At 43.9% G+C, this 25,947-nt stretch overlaps 1 protein-coding gene across 2 annotated transcripts in view; it reads right to left on the bottom strand.

Annotated features, from left to right (window-relative positions):
- LIFR (LIF receptor subunit alpha) overlaps positions 1 to 25,947 on the bottom strand; it is a 611,573-nt gene that overhangs the window by 165,838 nt on the left and 419,788 nt on the right. For both annotated transcript variants that reach the window (XM_086960553.1, XM_086960554.1), the window contains exon 11: positions 11,211 to 11,356. In XM_086960553.1, coding sequence (XP_086816679.1) covers positions 11,211 to 11,356 — 146 coding nt within the window. The remainder of the gene's footprint in view (positions 1 to 11,210; positions 11,357 to 25,947) is intronic.

The raw sequence follows: 25,947 nt of genomic DNA on the forward strand, positions 1-25,947 counted from the left end.
CAGCAATTATTTTCAGGGACTGGCTCGTGCACGGGCTCGATGAGCCAAGCCAAACCTCTCTTTGTTCATTTCTTGGCTTGCACACCTCTATAATCTAATAATTTAACCTTGTATAGGTACTGCCTGTGGGACTTTAACTTTACACAGGTACTTCTAGAGGGACTTTGACTATATACAGGTACTCCTCGAGGGACTTTAACTGTATACAGGTAGTGCCAGTGGGACCTTTAACAGGTACTGCCATTGGGACTTTAACCATATACAGGTATGCTAGAGGAACTTTAAACTTATACAGGTAGTGCCAGTGGGACCTTAACCTTATTTAGATTTCTAAAGCGCATGGCTATCCATAGGCTTCCCACCCAGCGCTGGCTAAGACATAGCATTGCTTCAGGACAAGTGGAGAAACACAGGGGAGCTAGTAATGTGACTATAGCCAGGCTTTTAGCCTTATTTCTAAACTATGTTTCCTTGTTTAGGCACCCTAATTCATTGGGGATTGTTCCAAAATTTGGGGACGAGATATGAAAAGGACTTACTGCCCCATCTGGCCTTGTGAATTCTAGATACCTTCAAGAATTGACCCGTAGAGGATCTTAAAGCCCTACTGGGGGTGTAAGCGGTCAACAGTGCCCTGATCATAGTGGGTCCTTTGGCGTTAAGCCCTCTATGTGCCAGAGTGTTTTAAAAGTTTTCCTTGCCTCAATGGGGAGCCAGTGCAGGTAAGTTAGAGCATTGTTTGCTGAGGCAAAATTTGGGACCTTGTACTGCCACCAGTGAGACTTTGACCTTATACAGGTACTGCTGGTGGGACTTTTTTTTTATCTTACACAGGTACTGCCACCAACGAGACTTTAACCTTACACAGGTACTGCCAGTGGGACTTTACCCGTATACAGGTATTGCCAGTGAGACGTTAACCTTGTACAGGTACTGCCAGTGGGAACAAAGAGAACTGGGCTGACTTGGAGTTGGTTAAGAGCTTTTACAGGTTAGATTGTTATGCATTGCACAGTACAAGAGCAGGGTACAAATGATCAATGAAAGCCTTGTTTACCTTTCCAATGCTTTGGCCAACTAGGATTGAGATGTATCTGCTGATTGGAGGGCACTGAGGAGGGGATTCAGCTCTCCAGCAAGAGTATGAGAAACATGTGGACTTGCAAATGGCAGGAACAGAACAAAAACTTCTGAAGTTCTCAGTCCTCACAGAAATGAGAGTTTAGTGCAGCAGGGGGCTTTGCTGTGGCTCACCCTACTGAAATGCCATGACCGTGTGGCCCTGGCAGTTCTACTTTTGACATATGATGAATCATACGTCTAATTCATGTCACTACACATATTGTCAAGGAAGGCCCATAGAAATGCCAATAACTCACAAATTATAAACATTTCTGAAGACTGTTCAATGCCTTGCATTTCTACTGCACACGAGGTACCTCAACAGAACATATTTATGGATAAGAGTCATGGTAACGGTACTCTAGTGCAAGCTAGAAGGCAGCACGTTGGCTGTACATAGCATGGTGTCTTGTTTTCTTGTCTGGCAATGTGGTTTCTCATGTTTTATGTTGCCCACCACAAGTTATGCCCTTGAACGTCAGGTGTGGAAGGGTGCCTTCAAAGACTACTTAATATTTGATGTAGCATGGCATAGATGGATAGAGAGAGTCAGATGAAATCTGTGAGTTTTAAAGTGATCTTCTGAATTGTGGGCGACCCTAGATCAACATTTCTTGAAGTAGTAGGCAAGGCTCTTGGATGCTGGTAGGTAATGCTAGTACAGCTATTCAGAAGATGACACCTGGAAAACTTGTATTTTTCTTATGCAACTGGGTCAATTGACGCAAGGCAGTCCGGACTTTATCTGTGACATGGAACCTGAAGCCGAGGTTCATGTTGATGCGGAAATCCAGGGATTTGTGTAGTGTATGGGCTGTTGTATATATTGATCTCATCAAACCAGGACTGGATCTGGAGTTGCCTTCAAAGTTCTGTTGATGAGAACAAACTCGAAATTGGTTAAATTGAGTCTGAGATACGTTTTGGACACCCAGGCATTGGGTAATAGTGAGACAGACTTGGGTCTTGAGACGTCAAGAATTCATTTAATCTTCAAGTAAACTGGTAATTGTTTGCACATAGGTGAATGCTTTTGTCTTGCCACATTTTAAAAACATTGATTAGAAGCTGAAGCCTTAGAGCAGTTTGCAAGTTACTTGGATAGAATCTGATCTCCAGGAGTTCACTGTACCAACCATGCTCTATGTTTTAGGTATGACTCAAGAATGAATAAAAAACGTATAAAGCGCGCTCTCACTCACAGGCCTCTTGGCACTACAACTGTATAAATGAAGCAATGTGAAAGGAGTGTAGGTTACTGAAACACATGGTTTCAGTGCTTTACAGACACAATCAGATATTAAGGAGCAATGTAGGGAGTTGGTTGCATATTTTTGGGGCTATAACTGCAAAGGCTCTGCATCCTAGTTGTTTGCGTCTAAAATGAGGAAATGTGACTGTGAGATAGAAAGAACTAAGTATATGAAGAAGTAAGTGACTTGATATTTTAGCCTGGATTACAGGGGGCACACATGCCATGAAGACCCTGATGCACCTCACAAAGGGCCTTAAATTTAATTTTCCGTTTCATAGAAAGCAATGTAATTTGCAGCAGGCATCAGGTGCATGCTCAAATTTTCCCAACCCATGAATCAATTCATCCCACCACCCTGTTTTGAACTTAGAACGATCATCTTTAGGATGGTCTTCCCGAAACGTTTTGCCTGCATATCTCCACTTTTTGCTGTATCTTTTTGTTGGCCTTAGGACTCTGAGCACTTCACAACCGCTGACATTAGTATATACCTGATTGGCATATTAAGTTTACCTATAAGTCCCTTGTACAGTGGTATACAATATACCCAGGGCCTGTAAATGCGACTAGTTGGCTGAAAGCACTGGTAGTGCCCCCCACACAAGTAGCCTCCAAACCTAACTCAGGCCTGCCATTGCAAGGCCTTTGTGTCAAGATGGGGGTTTTCAGGAGTGGCAGTATCTGTTCAGCTTAGAAGGCATCTAACACGCTACTTTGGAAGCAAGATTGATGACAACTGTAGTCGGCTTGGATGTTGTCTTTGGAGAGAGTAATGGATATGGACAATATGGGAATGTTTCGAGAATGCTTGGTCAAGGGACCATCAGCATTAAGCGTGCTGTCAATATTGCCTTGCATCTTGTGTACAGCCACTTCAACTTGGTACTTAACACCATCTGCCAAGCCTTCGCCGCTTTTATTACACATCAGTCACTCCTAATGTAGGCCCTAGTAAGCCCTAAGGGCAGGGTGACATGCAACTACAAAGTAAGACATGTAGTTTTACATTTTACGTGTCCTGGTAGTGACAGCTAAATTCATTTTCATTACTGTGAGGCCTACTCTTCTCATATGTTAGAATTGAGAATTCCTTAAAACACTTTTATGCTGCAATTACTGATTAGAAATGAGTAGCTAAATCATGTTTCATATCTTAGGAATAGTAATGTGAAAGCCTCTTTAGTGGTAACATTGGATTTAACATTACAATTTTAGAAAATTCACTTTTAGAAAGTGGGCATTTCTCTACTCTTAACTTAGCTCTGCGTTGCTGCAGCCTGTCTCCAATACACGTCTGGGTTGGGTGACAGCTACACTTTGTGCATTACTTCTAGTCAGTCACAAACACAGGAAGAGCAGGTCTGACAGAGAACTCAGATGCATTCTGATAGCTCTTCCTCAGCAGGAAGAGGTAGAGGGAGCGGATACTTACATCTGAATAGCCAGTGTCTTGTGCCCACACAAAGGGCTGATAACTCCCCACCACACACAGGCTGGCAGAGAGGGCCGGGATGAAAGGGGACTTGTATACTCCAAGGGCCTGCTTTAAAGTAAGCCCCACTTCAAAGGCACATTTGAGTATAAGTATTGGGGCTCTCCCCCTACCAAGATAGTACACTACTGGACCTCTGAAGAACTCTGCCAGGAGTAAAGACTGATGTGCTACAACAATTGCCACTCTGCTTGACTGTTCTGATGGAACTGCTTCCCTGCTCAGATGAGCTGCCCTGCTGCCTGCTGATCTCTGCCTTGCTGAAGACAAGGAACAAACTCATCGCACTTGAACCCAAGGTGACTCTTTGGGCTTGCTGGCTTGCCCCTGTTTTTGGCGTCTCAGACTCTTCAAAGACTTCCCTCAACACTGCTGGTGCTTGACTCTGCCATCCGTCAATACTGCTTGACTTTAGTTGCTAAAGCAGTCCTGGGCCTCAAAAGTGGGTTCTGCAGCTGTTCTGCCTTACAATCGACACAGCAATGACTTTGCACCGTTCAGAACCGACATAGTGCCCTTTCATGCTGACGGAGTAATGATCCGAAGATTCAGTGACGACCTGGCACCTGACTGCAAGGTTCAACAATGACGCACTGCCTGTATTGTAAGGGGTTCGATGCTGAAGCGGGAACCAACTGCGAGGCTCGATGATGATGCATAGACCCAACTGTGTGAATCAGAACTGAAGCATTGAGTCTTCGACTGCAACGATTGCTCCATCCAAGGTACTTCTTCAGCGGTCCATGGGTGGGTCTTGTAGCCAGCCTGTCCTCCATCGCATTCAGCCTGAACTTTGGATTTACTCCGGTCTAGCACGGCCTCAAGTAACCTTTTAGTGCTATTGACTTCGACGCACCATTTTTGATTATTCTTTAAAAATTCATAACTCCAGTTCTATTTACTGGATTTTTGTTGTTTTGTCTTGTTTTTCACATAAAAGTATTGTTCAGTTTTCTAATCCAGTGTGGAGTATTGTTGCGGTATTTTCATTGTTTTACTGTGTGTGTGTAGCCAAATAATTTACACATTGCCTCTGTAGATAAGCCTGACTGCGCTGTGCCAAGCTTCCAGAGGGTGAGCACAGGTAATCTTTTAGTGTGTATCTAGCTTACCATGACTAGGATTGTGGTCCCTACTTCAATACGGTGCGTACCTCTGCCCACTAGAGACCTAACTTCTACCATGTACTAACAGCAATTTGGAGACAGCATCTGTAAGAAGCCATAGATGGCAAGTGTTAAAGGTAAAAGAGTCTGGATACCTCACTGTGCCACTCAAAGAGGAGAATAATGTTCAGAAGTTTTATCTGAAGGGCACAAATAACGGACTCAGCCTGCTTCTATAAGATCTTCATTAAGCCAGAAACCCACATTTCTGACCATATCGGTTAGAAAAAGGGGAGCTCTCAATAGGCTAGTCCAGAAGTCAGCAGTCCCTAGATGGTTTGGGCCACAAATTACTACCTCTGTCTTGCTGGCATTTACCTTTAACATATTGCTGCTAATCCATGCTTGGATGGCTAATAACAGGATTGTGGAGAATGTCACATTTCATCCTAAGTAGTATCCAATCTAAACAAACTGAGTATTAGTAGCATATGACAATTAACTGACGGACAAAACCACTGCTGCGCACAGAGCTACAGATTCAAGGCATTAAATTATGACACACTGCTTAAAAGGTTTCGACGAGATCAAGAGTTTTAAAGGTTGTACAGTAGTCAAATAAAATTAAAACGTTTATAGGTGTTTTAATTATAATCTGGAAAGTTCTGTAATCTAATTGGATGGTTGCATCAGAGCATGAAAGAGAACTGGCATTTGATAAGAGAGAGCAGGCCTTGGTTATGTTATGGAGCTGGTTCTAACAGCATGTACAATGAACCTCCCGAGAAATGTCAGAACCAACAGCTTGGTGAAGTCCTCAAGATGGGGGTTTTCAGGAGTGGCAGTATCTGTTCATCTTAGAAGGCATCTAACAGGTAACTTTGAAAGCAAGATTGATGAGAACTGTAGTCGGCTTGGATGTAGCCTGTGGAGAGAGTAATGGATATGGACAATATGGGAATGTTCCGAGAATGCTTGGTCAAGGGACCATCAGCATTAAGCGTGCTGTCAATATTGCCTTGCATCTTGTGTACCACGTACTTGAAGTTGACAGCTTAGCACTTCTCCTTTGAATTAAAGACCACAGCTGATTAAATAGGGCAGTGCTGGTCTACTTTGATAAGTTGTCACTTTTATTGGAGTCCTTGCTGATGACATTATTACAGTGGGCAGCCTTAGCCTCAATAAACAGCTGTCTGTAGAGTTGAGATGTTTCAGGGTTGTGAGTTCATCGAGCACTTCTGTGTGGATCCAACCCTTGACTTGAAGTCTGATCACATGGTTGTTGTAGATGAGATTCTGGCTGTACCATGGTACAGATGCCTAGGTTTTTTAGTAACCAAGTTTCAGTGGGGTGCGAATATCTGCTGTAATCTAGAGAGAGTAATAGAGGTTCATATAAGAGCTTCAGCATTGGAGCTGATCCTCAAGTGACTGCTACAGCTATCCGGTCTTGGTGAAGGGCATCTTGTGAAACGTTTCTCAAGGATATGCTTATGGTCTCTATTAGGTTTTTCACTCATTTTGGTTTATGGTTTTGCTTGTTAGGTTGGAGGGAAGACAACCCTATCTATGTGCAGTTTAGAACCAGGATATCTCATTTGTGCCGGGCCAGTTGTGTGACCAGGCATATATTTTTGGCAGACGGTCCAAAAAGGCCATTTTCATCATTGTGGAAGATGGTGAAAAATCCATATTGTTTGAAGTGCTGGTTGAGACTGCTGTAAAAAGGTCACAGATCTTGTGGAATGTTAAGCAGTGGCCTGTGGGACAAAAGATGAGGCGAAAGGTAATTGGTTAGGCAGGAGGTCAATAGTAAGGTGCATGACAGGAGCTCAAATTAGCAGGTTTTCAAATTTAGTACATGGACATCAAGTATGTGTGGTTTTGAGCCAGGTCTCCGTCATATAGATTACATAAATACTGCTATTGGACTTAAGGTCAGCACTGCACAAGACTCCTGGGTTTATTTTTATTTATTTTATTTTAAGTTCTTCTATAGCGCTGGAATCAATCCCATGAGGGTATCTCCGCGCTTTGCCAGCTGAGGAATTTTTTCGGAATGAGCAGCCTGGAGAGTTATGTGGATAAAAATGCCTCTTGGTAAAGAAGGGTTTTCAGTGACTTTCTAAAAGACAAGTGATTTGTGTTAGTTCTTAGGTCAATGGGAAGACTGTTCCAGAGGGCGGGACCAACAGAGGAGAAGGCACCGTCTCCTTGTCTAATTTTCTTTGTGGTAGGAGGTTTTAATAGGGCTTGATTACATGAGCGGAGGGACCTGCTGGGCTGGTACAGTTCCAGGGACTGGGATAGGTATTTAGGGCTTGCTCCATACAGGCATTTATGCACCATGCAACAGATCTTAAAATTGATGCGCTGCCGTATGGGAAGCCAGTGCAGTTCTTTCAGCAAGGGCTTAGGAGTCCTGGCGGGTACACCCATGACCAGTCTTGCAGCCGTGTTCTGGACTACCTGCAAACGGCCTACAGCATCTGCATGTTTAAATTGATGAGAATGTGGTAGAGCACATGCTAACTCTGAGGGAAATAGGCAATGATAAGTAGAATGCTTATTAATTTGTTTTGCTTCCAGACACGCAATAGGCTGTTGCGGGGTGTGCTCTTTGTGCCCTTATAGAATTATGGTCAAAATGAACCCTGATATGTTATTGAGTTAAGAGGTGTGAGATTTTGAGTGTCTGGCAATAAACCAGAAAAGGTCCATTCAGCCACTGCATTTGTATATGTTGCCCTTTGCTTTGGAAATATGAGACATAAAGACCCTTGCAATGGAAAGAAGGAGAATTGGCTGGGACATATAGTGACTAAGGGCTCATATCTATATTGGGTCTGCCGCAGGGAATTCAATATTTTAGAGGAGGGAAACCTCTCCTAGACACTAATGGGCTGATCATCAGGTTGACAAAAGGCTTATAGTAGTTATCTGTTAAAAATGTACATCTTTTAAATGCTTCTGATTTGACTGAGTGCAAGGTTAAGAAAAAGACAGATGATACTCTCTTGCCTTTTTAATGATACAAGACATATTCCCAACTGCACTCCAAAACCAAGTAATCATGTTATCAGGATGGCTCCAGTACTATACTTTCAGAAAAAGTAGTTAACTGATTCCTGGCCAAACAGCAAGTTACACTGAAGTGAGATTTCTGCACAATTTTGGTGCACTTACTCTGCACTAAAATTCCATGTGAAATTCATACTAATAACCCATATATATTTATACCAAATGTAAATTTCTGCAGGAATCACCTATACACTAAACAGTTTTTATGTTATGACCTGATTTTGAGAGGGTTCTCAACCCTTTCGATGCTCATGACAGAACGGTTCCGTCATAAGCATCGGTTGGGCTGTGCTCATGATGGAACCGTTCCGTCATGACCACACCCATTAACATTGGGCCCCAGCACCGGCGGTAAATCGGGGCAGCACGGATGAGGTTAACTGTTATTGAAAATAAAAGGGGTCTGCATATGTATAAAGAGAAACTGTCATTGTATAAGTCTTATTGTACACCAAAAAAACAGTCAGTGTACGTAAAATCAACATGCAATGGGATATTTCTAGGATAAAAAACATAATTAAGGGCCAGATGAATATAAACTAAAAGTTGAATGTAAACTTTATCACTCCTAAATCTTTTCACAACAAAGCAAAATATCAATGTGCTTCGTTATAGTTCACTGCACCCTAGAAGAAGGCCAATCATACCATCATCAAGACAATAAGTTACAGCTGTGATTAGAATCATATGAAGATCAAAGATAACCGAGGTACGAGAAAATATGGAATCTGTCAGCTGTTTATAAACAATTCTGATATAGTTCTCATAAGTGGTCTGCTGAAGCAGGTTTACAGGAGGTTCTAGATCACATGCATTCAAGAGTAAAAGTTAGGAGAATATCCATTTCCAAAGGCGAACGTCTGCAGAATCCCAAGATTTCTCTATGGAATTAAATCATTAAAGGAAATTGCGTAGGGAAACATCAATAAACAACATCCACGCTGTTGCCTATAGCCTATTAGCCCTTTCAGCTGTATCCCATGGTACCAAGCCCTATGTTGAAATTCTGGTTCAATGCACAGCCTATGAAAAATGTTTAATTTGATCTTTATTTACAATCTTAAAGGAAAATCTGTTTAGCATATCCCATACTATATAATATCATTAAATTAGTTATGACTAAATTGTTTATCCTTTCCCTGGGACTTGGGAGAGTAGTGTAGTTGGGACTAAGCCGTTTCACGAATCCCATCTATATTCCTCCCAGCATTTAAGGGTCTTGCATGCTTTGCTTATATCTGACAGTGCAGTCACTCCAATACCTGTCAGTCAGAAGGCAGTGCCTCTTATGTTGAGCATAGCAATAAGCATAAGGGGCCCTTGTGAGACATATAGGTCGATGACTGCAAGAGTGACACTACTGGACCATGCCAAGCACCCTGAGCTGGAATCTGTACAGTAAGGCAGGACTGTTGGACTGTTGGTCAGAAGTGAAATCAGATAGAGTCTTTTGAGTTTCGCACATGCTACAATCTATAATTGAACCCTAAGGTCACCCAGGCCCTCGTCACCAGCCGTCTGACTACGGTAACAACCTCTACGCTGGAACCACTACCAAACTTCAGAAAAGGCTGCAGCGCATTCAGAACGCCTCAGCACGACTCATCCTGGACATCCCCCGACACAGCCACATCGCCGGACACCCGAGAGACCTGCACTGGCTCCCCGTCAGCAAGAGAATCACGTTCCGACTCCTCACCCACGCACACAAAGCTCTCCACAACCAAGGCCCCAGATACCTCAACGACCGCCTGACCTTCTACGCTCCCGCCCGCCAGCTACATTCCACCAGCCATGCCCTCGCTGCCGTTCCCCGCATCCGAAGAGCCACCATGGGAGGAAGATCCTTCTCCTACCTGGCTGCCAAGACGTGGAACTCCCTCCCCATCCCCATCCACCTCCGCCGGACCCAAGACCACCTCTCCTTCAGGAAGCAACTCAAGACCTGGCTGTTCGAGCAGTAGCGGACCCCCCTCCCCCAAGCGCCTTGAGACCCTCCGGGTGAGTAGCGCGCTATACAAATGCTCTGATTGAAGGTTACCAATTAATCTGTGGAACGGATGCTTTATTTACGGACATGTTTTGGTTACAAGTTTCGCAAATATAGGAGTGTACTGCTTGGTTCGTAGCTATCCCCATTCCTTTTTAATGAGTGCATGTGCTCTCTCACCCAAGTCAGCAATCTCTGCATCTCCAATTCCCTGGAATGGCAATGAAATCAAGACTCTTCTCTGGCTGGAGAGATATTTTGATGATCAGAGTACTACCTTGAACAGGTTAAAAAACAGTTTCATATATTTTGGATTTTCATCAATATCAACGTTCAGCTACACTTTACATGGACCTCTGGCCTAGTACAAGCCCCAATTCCTACTTCAAAAACAAAAGCGAAATAAAAATCTGGTGTGATACTGAAAAAGTCCTTTATTTCACAGATAAACTTCCATGGGTAAATCTAGTAATTCTGTGCATACTGGATTGAATTTGCCTGCATCCAAAACACCACAAGCTTGTTCCCCCTCCTCTGACGCTGCTCCACTTATTCCAGTAAAGTGAAGAATTCAGTTCATAATTCAGTTCATAATACGATGCATCCATTAGGAAAAGTATTTCCCTACCTGCAAAATGTGGCCTCATAAAATGGATCAAGGAGGAATCTGAGGTTCAAGAATGCCTCTCACCTTTAGATCGTCCTATAGCCAAGAGCTTAAATTAACTTCCCAGGGTTCGTGAAAGACCTAAAGATCTCGGTCTTTACAGACGCCTTCAGGACACAAGTGACTGAACAAGACTACCCAGTCCCACTTCTAGAGATCATTCAACCCTCTTAACAAGACTTATTGAAGAAAACAGGTACTTTCACGCGATACAAAAGTTTGTCCGAACCTTTTAGTCTGCCTGAAACTCTCGCTCTGAAATTAGTTTTAAATGGAATCAATCACCTAGCACTCGCAAGTGAAGCAAAATGTTTTGGATCCACAAAACTCCTTGCATAAATAAACAAACAAATAAATTAATCCACATTATTTTACAATATACATCCGTAAACCAGGAATATGCATTTGGCAACTGAAAAATTACAAAATTGTGCTGATGCAATATTGCTTCTAACAACCATGTTTTCAACAATTTGAAGCAAAACAATTTTTACCAGTTCTGACAAGCCCGTTTTTTTGCTAGTTTCAACTTGACAATTAAGCTTCAGTAATGTGAAGTTCCCACGTAACGACCAAGACAGTGTGACATTTCTTGGGCTGGTCCTGGAAACCAAGAGGTTTTCGCAAGTTTCTGGATGAACTGAAAAGGAACAAGTATCATAATAGTGAAACCTTCAAAGCAAAAAGCACTTGTAACTTGTGTACTGGGATATAAAAACGAGACCTAACTTGTACCATTAATATACCCATTTGTATCAATAGTCAACCCTGCAAACAACAATAAAATATATAATTGGAAAGGAAATATCTGTTTTAACATGTATTTCAATAGTAGATACGACACAAATATATATATATATATTTTTTTTTTCTCCTCACAGAAAAACCCAAAGGGACGTTATAGTTAGGGTCAGATTCTACTCGTACAAAAACAAAGAAATCCAGCTGTTCTAGTTAGCTGAGTTAACTATGATTCACGCCCCCCGCATTGCACTGCTTATGACCTCACATATTACATCACTAATGACTTGGTCCGTGACATCACTGCGGACATGCAGCTCCCTTGGTGTGAAAAGCAAAGTGTGCTCTGCTTTGAACAAGCGAGAGCACTATTCTCTCGCTTGTTTAAAGCGAAGCACACTTGTTTGCTAATCCCATAGCAAACTGTAATGTCCCAGGGGTGGTCGCCCGGGACATTTCTGGAGCTGGCCCTGAAGGATAGCGGTCCCCAGGGACGTTTATGCCTCCGGGGGGGGGGCGGGGAGTCCGGAACCCCCACACGCATCTTATTTTACATATGGGAGGTGGCGGTCCCCGGGGCTGCAGGGGGGCCACGGGCCCCCACGTATTCCAAACAATGAGTCCCTGGGGCAGACTGGAGCCTCCCTAAGCATTATAATTAAAAATAGCTTCAGGGAGGTGGTGGTCCCCTGGGCTGTGGGGCAAGGCGTGTGGCCCTCGCATTTCAAACAATTAGCCCCAGGGAGGCGGTGGTCCCTGGGCTGTGGGGGCCCCCGCATTTTAATTTTGTATTGCCCCCGGCACCTGGCCCACCCGGGGACTGAAATTAAAGGAAGTGTGGGAGCTCGTGCTTCGTTTTTACCTGTGGAACCCCATGAACAGGCCTAGGGGGTCAGGGTATTTCTACCCTGCCCCCTTTTCTTCTTTTTTTTTTTAAACCTTTTTTCTTGTGACTCGGTTAAACCGAGTCACAAGAAGGCTGTCAACACTTCCTGGTTTGAATTGTTAGCAGCCATTCAGATCTCAAGCACGAGATCGGGAGGATTTGCAGATCCACCGCGGCCACAGTTGTATATCTAAGAAATCTTTAAATTTCTCAAAAACTACTGAACAGATTTACACCATTTAATTAAAAGAGTGCTTTCTGGACCAAAAGCTACCTTTTTGACAAATTTGGTGTAAATCTGTTCAGGAGTTTGGGCTGTAGCGGTGTCTAAACATGGATAAAAAGCGTTTTTGGACCCCTCGTTTTTCTCAGCCCCTGCTTGACGGATCCCTCCGAAAATTTCAAGACAGCAGCTGAAGTGACTTGCGTATTAGTTTTGAAATTTCGCAAGGATTTGTCAAACTAAGTCAAAGTTATTGGCAAATGAAAAACGCTCTTCCAATGGAAACTATGTACTAGCTATAACTACCTACTGTATTGAGACCTGGGCCTTGTTTGCACACATTGCTATGTTAGCATAGGCTTATTAGAAGTTTAAACGCCATTTTACCTTTTGCTGCTTTTGCACACAACACTGAATATAGCTGTTGTTGTAAGTTAGGCTGTGTGAAATATTTCACATGAGAAGGGCTTGTTTTCGGCATCCCTTTAGCTTACATCGCAACCCTAGGCTGCACAGTCCGTGCTAAAGCCTCCAAGGTTATCATAACAAGGTAGCTGTTGTTCGGGCTGATCGGCTTACGTTTTAGACATAACATACATGCAGCTGCAGCCAACGGCGATTCTGGCACCTTTAAAATTGCACCGTAGGCATGACTTCAGGCACTTGGAAGAATCCCATTTTTTCAGAGAGACAGAGAGCTTTTGCAGATCCTGCTGTGATTGACTAGTGCTGATCTTGGAGGTATGAGGCCTCCCACACAAGCCTAAGAGACCTTCTATATTTTATAAAACATAGTTCCTAGCCAAGGAGGGTGCTTCCCTAGGCACTATAAGACCTGTATTCACCATCATTGTAATATGATTTCTCCTTTTGTGCTTTATGGAATTGTAACAATGCTGATCATATTATTTCTAATCATAGGTCTGCTTCTGTTAGCAAAGATACCTTTCCCGTGTCTCATTTGTCTGTTGTGGACTGGTATGAGAATATAACAAAAGAGTGTTCTTGATTCCCACCATTCCTGAGTATAATGTAAGTCGCAGGTTCTGGGTTGTCTAATCATTGGTTCCTTTGCTATAGGACGAAAAGCTAATGTGACACCGATGCTAGTCGGTTAGGTTTTCTAGGTACTGAGGTGAGTTTTTTGGCCCACCACAATTCACTGAGGTCCTGGGTCTCTGTGCACAGATCTGTGTCCAAGCAGAATCCCTGCAACACCACTGGTGACTGCCAGTAGGTAATATATATATTAGGGCAAGGGAGTTTAACGGCTCTGCGTGGACATTGTAGGCATTTTCTGTGCCAGATGTGACATGCACAGTGCCTACACTGGCGTCATTACAGCAAGCTATTTCCGCGCAAGAGGCACAGGCAACAGGAGGTTTATTGACCAGTACGGATTCTAAGGTCCTACAAGCACTTTATGTCCAGTTTGCATTTAGGATGGGATTGGTTGGTAAGTAATCTGCAGCTAGAGTATCTACGAGATAAGGTATAACCGAAGATAAATAACTTGTTCATCTGTTTATTTATTTAATTTTTACATTTTATTTTTGGTTTGACAGTTCGCAGTACAAATTTGCAACTTTCTGGACTCAGCCCCCCTCCCGCCCCCCAGGTCCAAGATTACTAAAACCAAAAAAAAAAGAAGAAAATAAATATTTACACATGGTTACAGGCTCTACACCAATTATATTTTCAAGAAGCATAGGCAAATATCCTGTTTTATACATCCTTATAAGTCAACCAAAATCAGCCAATGTAGCTCAAAAAGAGAAAGCCTAAGAGTGGGTTAAATCTAATACAGTAAGCAATACTGAGCGGGTGAAATTCAGGATAGTTTGTGAGGGTTTTAGGAAAAGAAGGAGAAAGAAGAAGAGGGAAAAGGGAGAGATTAGATGTTCATAGCCTCCAGCCAGTTGACCATAGGGCTCCAAACTACTAAGCCCCTTTGCTTTACCCTTCGTACTTTCTTGGCGTAAATAGCCCATTCAAACCTAAATGTAACCAGAAGTCTTGCTTGCCATTGCCCAAAAGATGGGGGATGCATATCTTTCCAATAAGAAGCGATACATATCCGAAGAATAGTCATTGCTACAAAAATGAATGCACCTCCAGTCTTTGGATCTAGAGGGTCGTATAGCCCTAGCAAGATAGTACAAGAAGTAAGTTGAATATTAAAAGATAATATTTTACTCAGAAATTTTTGTACATCTTGTATTAGTGGTTGAAGATTAGGGCAGGTGGCAAACATATGTACTGCATCCGCATTGTATGCTGTACATCGCGGGTAATTTGCCCCGGGGCCTGACGTCCATTTGGCAACTCTGGAGGGTGTAATTTGCAGGAAAAAAGCAGTCTTGAAAAACTGGGATTGTAATTTGGAAGATAAGAGATAAATTTGAGCTTGGCCTAAGGCAGAGCAAAGGATATTTGGTGGAATATTTAGCTTAACCTGCCATTTAGCGTCTATTTTATTCAGGTCATCTGGCCGCTGTTCATTCAAGATGGAGTAAATGCTTCCTATCCTTGGGAGATTAGGGTTCACCAGTTTGTCAATCCAACGGCATTGAAGCCAGCAAACCCCCCTGTTTTGTGCCTTAAGTACCTTGCAATGGCCTGATATTGGAAAATCTGGTTATTCCCCACTTTGTAGCAAATTTGTAGTTCTTGAAAAGAGAGAAGTTGACCGGAGCTAAAGAAGTCCCCTAATTTGCCAATCCCTGTAGTATACCATTGTCGTATGTCAGTATTTTGAAAAATCAAAGGCAAGTTCTCGTTACACTTGATAGGGGTGCAGTAGTTTAGTTTAGATATACCGAACATCTTACGGACGTTATTGAAAACCTGAAAGGCACCTACCATAGTCTTAAATCGGACTCGCCTAAAGTAGCATAGTTTGAGTTGACGCCATAGGCATCCCTTTACCTTCTCTCCCATAAGTAGAAGATATGGGGAAAGCAACCCTGAGGGGCTTATCGCACAATCTTCAAACAACAGTTCGCAAGAGTGTTGTAATGCCGCAGCCCAGTAATATAATTTTAAATTAGGGAGAGCCCAGCCTCCCCTCTCCCGGGGCAGGGAGAGAAGATTAAACGCTCTTCTTGGCTGTGTATATGCCCATATGAACCGTGAGAAGATTCGCTCAAATATGGCTAATAAGTGATTATTAAATATGAGCTGGATTGTCCGGAAGAAGTAAAGGAGCTTAGGAAAGTACGTCATCTTTAAAACGTTACATCGTCCTACTATGGTTAAATGGAGGTTGTCGATTTTCATAAGTGACTTCTCCATTTTGATGGCAAGAGGGGTCACATTTTCTGTGACTAAGGTATCTAAATCAAAAGCTATATTGACGCCTAGATATTTTGCCTTTTCCACTATCCTGTTATCTACCCAGTTTATCTGCAGATTTACAACTACATGTGTCTTTGATTTGTTTAGGGCATAACCTGAGATTAAGCCAAATTCCTGTGCTTCAGATTCTAGGTAGGGCGAATAACGGGGGAACAGGGGCATCCCTGTCTCGTCCCTCTTGTAATCTCGATCTGCTCTGTCACATGGACATTGATGATAATTTTACTAGTGGGATCATGATAGAGTGCCTGAATTGCCTGCAGAATTTTCGGGCCAAAACCGAGCTGCCGCATTACTGCCCATAAGAATTGCCAGGAGACCCGATCAAACGCCTTTTCTGCGTCCAAGAGAATCAAAGAGATCGGGTCCCCTGACACTTCTGCGGCGTCAAATAAAGTAATTGAGCGGTGGATGTGTTCTGTGGTCCCTTTTTAGGTATAAAACCATGTTGCCAATTAGATACTACAGATTCGATATTAGTAGAAAGCCTTAGCAATGATTTTGGAGAAAAATTTTGAATCCGTGTTAATTAAAGTTATGGGTCGGTATGATGACATTTCCAGTGGTGCTTTGTCCTTTTTAGGAAAGATGACTATTTTGGCGGATGACCAGGACTCTGGGGGTTTGACTCCATCAAAGATAGATTTAACCACCTCAGTAAATATTTCTTAAATTTGTAATGAAAAAACCTTGTAGAGTTCTACAGGAATATTGTCAGTCCCGGCAGCTTTACCATCCAGGAGGCAGGTAAGGGCATTTAAAATTTCACTCCAGGTTGGGGAAGTTTCTATTGACTCACTCTCACTCTGGTTAAGTTTATGAATAGGGATGCTATCTAAGTATTCCCTTATTCTGGTCTGCACCTGAATATTTGTCCCCTCCATGTCCTCTGTGTAGAGCTCCTCGTAGTATTTCCTAAAAGAACACTCTATTTTCCTAAGGTCTGAGATTCCTACATTATCTAAATTTATTGTGTTAATGGTGTAAGTCGTTATCTGCTGCCTAGTTGCAATGGCGAGTTGATGACCAATGCGCTCCCCGAGCTCATAACATTTTTCCTTAGAAGCTGCCCATTTCAAAGCTATTTTTTTTGTTAGCACAGCTCCCATCTCTACTTTGGCCACCGTGACCGCCAATTGTGCCTCCTCGATTCCTGATCCGTCTTGAACCACGTAGATTAGTTTCCTCTCCGCTTCCATCAGCCGCCCCTGTGCCAGTCTAATTTGCACTTTCTCCTCCTTATTCTTCCATATGGAGCATCGAAGTGTCTCCCCCCCTTATGCCTGCTTTGAGGGTATCCCAGACAACCATAGTGGAAGCCAACCTGTTATTTATGTTCAAGAAAACTTGTATCCATCTGACCATATGTGTACAATAGTTATTATTATATAGCAGTGCTTTTTCAAATGTTCATTGAGAAATTGGTTCCTGTCTCCCCCAGCCGTCTATAGTTAGAATGAGGGGGTTATGGTCAGACAGGAAACGGGGGGCAATGTCAATACAGCGTTGTGAATTAAGGCAGGAGACAAGAAAATAATATAGCCTGGCAAATGATGAATGGGGAGTGGAGAAGAAAGTAAAACCAGGCTGGTCCGGCTTCAGAGCGGCCCAGACATCTTTTAATCCATGAGTACTAATTAAATCACGTAGTGCCCGAAACACTTTTGGCTTTCGACCCGGATAGGCCCACGTCCTTGTTGAATTTAAATTCAGGTCACCACACAGAACTAATGGGAGTGGCCAATGGGCGAGATTTTCATTTACTTGATGTGTAACCCCTGGTTCATCTAGGTTACTGGCATACAGAGAGCAAATCATAAAGATGCATTTAGAAAATAAGGTACACCGTGCGATGACCCATCTCCCTAATACATCGGTTTCAACTTGATTGACAACTATCTGCAAAGTTTTACGGACCAGTATCCCAACGCCCTTCATCTTTACTCCTTGTGTCGTTGCACCAATAACTTGAAACCCAAGAGAGTTTAACAAATGTCTTTGGGCCCGTTCAATGTGTGTCTCTTGGAGGCATACTATATCTGCCCCCATTAACCGTAATATCTGTGCAGTTCTGTCTCTTAGATGTGTCATTCAAACAACAGATGTTTAGCGTAATAATCTTGAGTTTGTTTAATGATCCCATTTCATAACTTTAATTCTGATATTTGCCATAAAATACCACTCCCCTAGATAACCCCGCCCTCTCACAAGATCCCTTCCCTCCCCGGTCATATATAAAAACCTGCATGATGGGGAGCAAATGTGAGGACCCAGTCTCCACACCAATTGTGACCTTTCAATTAGTAAACTGGCCCGAGCGGCCCTGGCAGTTCTATTGAAAGCATAGGGCAGACAAGTTCCCATCAATATGTGGAGCTATATAAAAGATAGGAAGAAAGAAAAAAAAATGAGCAAAACATCCGGAAACTAAACCAAAAAGTAAAAGATAGAAACCAAAAGGAAACTTTACTAATCTCATTAGAGTTAAGTCTCAAATTTGGGATTACGTTAATAGCAGTTCAGTCCAGGACCCAATACAAGTTCTGTAGACCTTAAGTTTTTCCTCTCAGGTTTTCTTCCTACTGGCTAATTCTTTCATATATTCTCCAGCTTTGATCTCCGACAGGAATACTCGGGTTGAGCCTTCAAAAATGATTTTTAGTCTGGCCGGGTTCATCAGGTATGCTTGAGCCCCCATCTGTTGTAGTGGTGTTATCAGTTGGCGGAGCCGCCACCTCCGCTCTACTGTAGCCTGCCTGAAGTCCGGTTTGGAAAAAAACTTTATCCCATCGACCTCCTTGGGAGAATTCTGCCTAGCCTGATCATATACCAGCTGTCTCAGAAGGAAATTGCCAAAGAAGACTAGAAAGGCTCTTGGTTTATCATTTTAAAAGTTATTGCCATCTCGTTGTACTTTCAATTGAAAGGAAATCTGTGAGCCCTTTGGATTTCTTGATCCCAATTCCAACTGGACTGCGAGGGGAAAACGGCCCGAAGAAGTTTCACGATGAATGCTCTGGAATCAGCCCCTTCGGATCCCTCCGGTATTCCTAGCAGTCTGAGGTTATTCCTCCGCATTTGATTTTCCTGTTCCTCTAGCTTAGTCATCATACCCGTGAGGCAGGCCTCATGGGTTGCAGATTGCTTTTTTACTTTCACCATTTCTGTCGACAAGATCTCTGTTCTTCCTTCCTACCCTGTCTCCGATGTCCGTACATATTTTGTTTAATTTACGGATGCCACCCTGAAGTTTTTTAGAGGCCCCTCTTGCATCTAGGCTCTCAGCTTTGGCTTCCTCTCGAAACTGTTTGATGGATTCCAGAATTGAAAGTAAGGATGGTTTGTCTATATCTCTGGGATTCAACTGTGTGTTTGCTCCTTGCTGGAGGCTAGCGGTACTGGAGGGCAGTGTCCCCTGTGGATCTGAGTGATCCCATTTCGGCTGCCTCCGCTTTCTGCTTCGGGCTTTCTTCTTTTTTACTGTATTCATTGCTGAGTCATTTAGGCCCTCTTCGGACTTGCTGCTTTTAAGTGAGCTCACGGGTTTGTCATCCGACCCTGAATCAAGGCCTCAAGGTTATCCTCTGGGTTATCTCCATCTGTCGTGTCTGCCTGGTCTTTGCCGTGACTGGTGGCTCCATTGTCAGTTATGTTGCATGCATTGGGAAGTGCAGATAGAGCGTCATCCAACAAGGAAGTATTGCTTAATATGGCAGTCTGATCCCCACAGTTTGAGCAAGGTAGTATTGACTCCTTTAATTGAGCAGTCTGTTTTACTGGTACCGATAATGGCTGTGACCCAACATCCGAAGCCAAAGCAGGCTCCCTGCAAGACAGGCCTTTTGCCTCACTCCCTAGTTCCTTTGAGGTCAAAACATACAGGGACAGTATTAGCCAAAGCAATGTCTTTCAAATTGCTCACCCCTGCATTTTTACTAGACTTTTTCGCCCCTCCATCTTCCCTTTTACCTTTTTTAGGAGGTTCCGCCTTCTCCACGCTTTTCTCTGAGCTCTCGTCTCCATTTTCTTTTCGCTCCTCGTGGCACTGATTCTATTTGTCTTTGCCTTTAAGCAATTTCTGCCCGCGTGTGGTCATTTTGTATCTCAGTCTACCCAATGAGAAAGCACACTTCGCGCATTCCCATTCAGCTGGAAACAACTTCACAAAATTCACATAATCTTCAGTGCTCAGCAGTCCGGCATGCAGCGTCTTGAATAAAGCAGTGGGAAGTGCGCCAGTATTGAGCCAAACACGCCAGACCACAGTGGTCCGAATGCGTGCACCAGCTCTTCCGTTCCTGCCCTAGACATGCACCGATACTCGTGGGGGCAGCAGCTTAGGACACTCGATCAGCTTGTCTCCTCTCATCCGTTTCCAAGGTGTAAGAACAGGAATATGCCCCGAAGATACCAGATCACCACGCTGGATATTCTGCTCAGGTCAAAATCATTTCAGAAAGTGGCGTGGAGGCTGGAAGAGAATCACTCACACCAGCGCCATTTACTGTCTGGCTCGACATAACTTGTTCATCTGATAGAGACTAGAGATTATTTACCTTACAATAGGCATCAAAGCAATACCAACCTGGAGGTGGGCCTGCTCAGACCAAAATGTTGTGGAGGACTGAACAGGCAAAGGGCCCATCACAACAGACCTGTTTGGTAAATGTGTGCAAGGCGGCCTACATAGCAACCTGACAGATGTCCAGTACAGGAACTCCATGAGCAAAGGCAGTAGATGCAGCTTGGCGGATGAGCCTGCAAGCCCACAGGGTGTTGCTTTTTGGCTAATACATAGCAGATCTTGATGCAGAGTACAATCCATCTGCACTGCTTTCCAATTCCTTTATTCCAATGAGCCCTACAACAAGTTGATTGTCCACCTGCTATTCTTTGGTGCGATCAATATAGACAGACAGTGCACTTTTAGGATCCAGATAGTGGAGTCTCTCTCTCTTTCTCCTTGGAGGGGTGAGGAGGAAAAAGAAAAGTTGGAAATGTGATGTTTTGGTCAACATGGAAAGATGTCCCCAACTTTGGCAGAAAAGAGGCTTGGCTTCGGAGAACCGGTTTGTCTGGGAAGTAGCTGGTATATGGAGGGTGATCATCAAGTGCCTGTAGCTTGCCGACACCCCTGGCTGATGTGATGGCCATCAAAAGGACTGTCTTGATCATCTGAATTCGTAGAAAGGTTTGGGAGAAAACATTTGCGGAAACTCTTTCAGAAAGAGTGTCACAACGGGGAGTTAAACAGGGAGGGTTGGTCTGGCAACCATATAAAAGCATAGGTGGTCACAAGACACTCCTTAACTGTGCCCAGAGCAAGGCCTTGTTGGGCTAAGGACAAAACAAACATTATTGCATACAAGGGTGCATAAGTGTGTAAATGAGTTTCTGAGCACACCAAGCCACAAACTTGTCCTAACGGCAGGCGTATACAGTTTTTGTTTATAAATTGCCTGGCTGTCAAGATGACCCACAGACTCGAGGAGCAAGGTCGAAGACCCTCAACCGCTACCCCTCAATCTCCAAGCATGAAGATGGAGTGTGGCAGGTTCAGGTGGTGGACCCTCTCCTGTTGTGGTGACAGGAGACTTTTGCAAAAGGGCAGCCTAATCGGAGGACAGATGATCATACCTAGAAGTTCTGGATAGCATTCTCTCCTCCCCAGCCACCAGGATGACTTGGACCCGGTCGGTTCTGATCTTTTTTAGAACTCAGAAGAGGAGAGTTATTAGTGGAAAGGTGTATAGGAGTCCTGTATTCCAGGCTAGTCAGAAACGTGTCTCCGAGCGAGAGCCACTTCTGAACCTCTAGCGCGCAGAAGTGCTTAGCGCACTCTCTGCAGTGGTGCAGAGATCTAACCAAGGTTCTCCCCTGTCCTGAAAGAGATTTTGAGTTACCTCCGGAAGCAGATGCCATTTGTGGTCTATGAGTCATAGACGGCTGAGTTTTTCCAACCTAGCATTTAGAGAATCCTCCAGGCGGTGTATGGTCAATAAAATGTCCTGTTGTTTGAAGTATGTCCAGAGGCACAGAGCCTCCTAAGACAGGGCCCACGGCCCCACTCTGTCCTTCCTGTTGCAGTACCACATGGTGGTAGCATTGTCCATGACCACCTGGACCAGCTTCCTTTTGATGGAGGGCAGTAAAGGTCTCAATGCCAAGCAAATTGCCCTTAGCTCCAGAAGACTATTGTGAAGCAGTCTCATCTGGAGACCAGAGGGTTCTGGTGCCCACCTCTCCCAGATGGCCGCCCCAGGCCAGAAGCGATGCATTGGTCACCACTGTCAGCTCAGGGTGGAGAAGGGGTTGTGACCAATCCAATCTAGGTTTAGCAACCATTACCGCAAATCTCCTGCTTATTGGACCTGATTGGAAAGGATTCCTTAGTGCTGTACCTGCAGTGACTTCAGGTCCCACTGCAGGCCTGTATGTGCAACCTGGCATGTTTCACTAGCAGGATGGAGGAGGCAGCCTGGCATGTTTTACTAGCAGGATGGAGGAGGCAATCAGGCACAGCAGCCTCAGAGTCAGACTCACCGAGATCCAGGACCAAGGCTGAAACATCGAGATCATAGGGCAAATGTTCTGGACACTCTGCTCCAGTGGGTAGGTGTGGAATTGCACTGAGTCCAGAATGGCTCCGAAGAAAGGGAGCTTCTGGGAAGGTGTCAGTGTTACTTCAGCATGGCAATAGTGAACCCCAACAAATGCAGGAGGTCTGCCGTAGCCTAGAGGTGGGTAACGACTACCTATAGTGAGTTCATCTTAAGCAGCCAGTCATGGAGGTAGCGGAAGACTGGTATCCTGACCTATGCAGATGTGCTGCAAACATCACCCTCATCTTTGTGAATACCTAATGGGCACTGGTGAGACAGAAAGAGAGTACAATGATCTAGAATAGGATGGAGGCCTCTGTCCTTCTCTGGTACCAGAAGCGGCAATAGCAACCATGACCTATTTCTGATGCCTGCACCCTCTTGAAGGCTCCTTTAGCCAAGAGCCTGCACTTTCTGGTGCAGCATGGAAAGGCGGTCCTTCGTCAGCCGATTTGAGGACGGTGGCAGTGGCAATGGGGTTTCTAGGAGTGGAAGTGCACAACCCCACCAGACAATTTGGAGCACCCACTTGGCCAATGTTAGGTCTTGTCTTGAGGCAGTTAGTGCCTGATACTGCCTTCACCTGGGCGCCTGTGTTGTTGCGCGGTTACACTAAAGAAATTTGGAGTCTGTGGCGGCTGTGGGCTTGGCAGAACTCTGGTCTTGGCTCCCACAGGACTTGTGAGAACCAAGTGCCATTGAAGGGCATGTCCATAAGGGATGCCTGGACATCCCTTGAAAAGGCAGTTGATCTCACCCAGGCGTGGTGATGAAGCACCACCAAGCAATGCCCGTGCCTAGCGAGTTTGTCGTATCCAGCTCGGATCGGATGGCAACATTTGCTGTGTCATTGCCATTGGGGATAGCTGTGTGCAAGATGGCTTGGGCCTCTTCCGAGACCATAGAGAGTCGTTGCCCAACTGAGTCCCACACAGTGTGGTTATCATCAGCCCAAGAATAACGTGGTGTTCTTCCACGACCATAGTGCAAGGCTAGTGGAAGAGAAGTCCTCTTCCCGAAGGTCTCAAGCCTCTTGGATTTCCTATCCAGTGGAGTGGTAGGAAACGCACCGGGATTAACTTTGGAAAGTTGAGGCCTGCACCACCAGGCGGTCAGGGGTGGTGCAGGCCTCAACCGTGGTGAGAAAAACTGGTTCCTCAGGTGCAGGGTGGTTGGTGATGTGCAATCGTTTTGGGCACAGAGGTGCCTATATAGGGCTTGAACCAGGCCCAAGCAAGACATCAGAGAGAGCTTCAATGAAAGGCAGTAGGGGGTCTGTGTGAGATACCGTCGGCTGAAGCACCACCATCAAGAAATTGGTCTCGACTTTCAGGGTGGGTAGCTGGGGGTTGAGGACCTGAGCCACGCTCCTCACCACCATAGCAAAGGATGCTTCTTCCTCCATAGACACACTAGGAGTAAAGACCAGGCCAGCGTCTAGTAAGGTGTCCAGGCCACTGTAGTCAGCCAACTCCTCACACTAATTATCATCCAATATCCAATTCGACCTAAGGGTCTTCATGGGGATTAGGATCCTCACATCCAACCCAGGCAAAATCCCCACAAGGCCTATCAAAGGAAGGAGGCACCAGCTTCACATTGGACGGTTGTGTCAACGTCAAGCAAATTGGCAACACCTATGAGCTTAGTGCTGTTGTAAGGCGTTGCCGGTGATCGGATTTTGCAACCAGATTCGCTCTAGAGCCCGGAATGGATCCAGAAGCCCAGAGTGGTTCCAAGGGCAAACCGGTTGGCTAGAATACTCTGCTTACCTAGTGTGTACTAACCAAGAATGAATATCGAAGGTTTGCTTGGAAACTTCAAGTTCCTTGTAAATTTATGATTTTATAAAAAATAACACAGTTCACATTGACTTGCGTTTATCCTTAGTGGTAAGCCATGTAGAAATTGTTCAATTGTTTTTCGATATGGCTGCCACAAACAACATTTTGTGCTAAAAGATTGGAGATTATTTTGGAATGTGGTTAACTCAAAGAAGGCTAATACAGCATATTTGGGGCACATATTACTGCTAGCGAGTGGACATCTAATTTTCAAAAACATCTATTGTTATGAAGGTTTGGCAACTTTGCTGGGAGTATTCCTCTTCCTGATTTTTCACTTGACATTTATTTTGAATATTCATACGTTCTTTTTGCTTTACAGATTAGCAACTCTGAGCCCCATTGCTTACAGTGTTCTAAATTCTTCTGGTAAAACAGGTTTCCCTGTTCAAGGTCTTTTTTTTTTATCATTGCCCCAGTGCAGTTTGATTCTGGTTGAAAAAACAAATTCCTTGATTGATTCGATAGTCAAAGTGGCGGGTAGAATTCTATTGAACAAAATTCTGCACTCAGCTAACAACTATAAGTTTCGGTCAGAAGCTCAGTATGCTTTTAGAGAAACCCTGGGCGGTATGGAACAATGCTTAAACCTACACCTAATTGCTAGCAAATATACTATAGCTGCTATACTATACAACTCCATAGTTGCCATTTATGGACCCAAGTAGTGTGCTTGACCTCATGTACAGGTCCAAGCTCTCGCAGATTTTAATACAAGTAGGTAAGTTGACTTTTTTACACGTTTTGCATTTTGATTTGTCATTAAGGGACAGATTTGCCAATCAAGGAGAACGTACAAGCCCTTTTAAACTTGAATAGGGTATGTGTCAGGGCTGTGTCCTAGATCCTGTACTGTGCATTTGTTATATTAATAATCTTACCACACTAAGCAAGTCAGGAAATGCCTAAAGTAAGATCTATACCAATTTCGGCATTACTTTATGCTGATTACGCCATCTTATTGTCTTTTACACCCAGTGGTCTTAAGAATTTGGTTTACACTTGATTTTGAGACTAACTTATCGAAATCCCACATCATGACTTGTGGACCGAAGGTCCAGATATTTGGCAGCTTATCAGTTAAGGGGCAAATAATCTTTAAAGTGCATCCATTCTCACATTAACGAGGTTAAGTTTGACATTGCTAGTTTATGGGTGGCAGCAAAGAACATCAGACACTAGTTCTTCTCAGCTAGTAGCGTTGTTGTTTAATGTTGCTACTAATCTAGGCAGTAAACCCACCCCCACTTCTAAAGAAGTATAAAATGCAGTGTGTGCCAATGTTACTGTATGGAGCTGTGGTTTGAGGTTGTACTTCAAGTAACCTAGAAATTGAGCAGAATCATTTTTGTCATTTCCTTTCTCTCTGCTCTATAGGCCTGAATTAATTTTGCCATGAGGAACTATGGATAACTTGTAAAGAAGACCTCATTAAGTTAGCTCAATTGTTTTCATGGGCTGCGGCCCATAGAATTCTAAAGCTTCAAAAATGGTAAACTATTCTCTAAAGTGCTCCAGTTTGCTTACAAATTACACAGCTATTATATGTTGAAGATACCAAGGAGGAATTAGGAGGAC

This window comes from Lissotriton vulgaris, chromosome 3_1 (assembly GCF_964263255.1).
Source record: "Lissotriton vulgaris chromosome 3_1, aLisVul1.2, whole genome shotgun sequence".
Classification (NCBI taxonomy): domain Eukaryota; kingdom Metazoa; phylum Chordata; class Amphibia; order Caudata; family Salamandridae; genus Lissotriton; species Lissotriton vulgaris.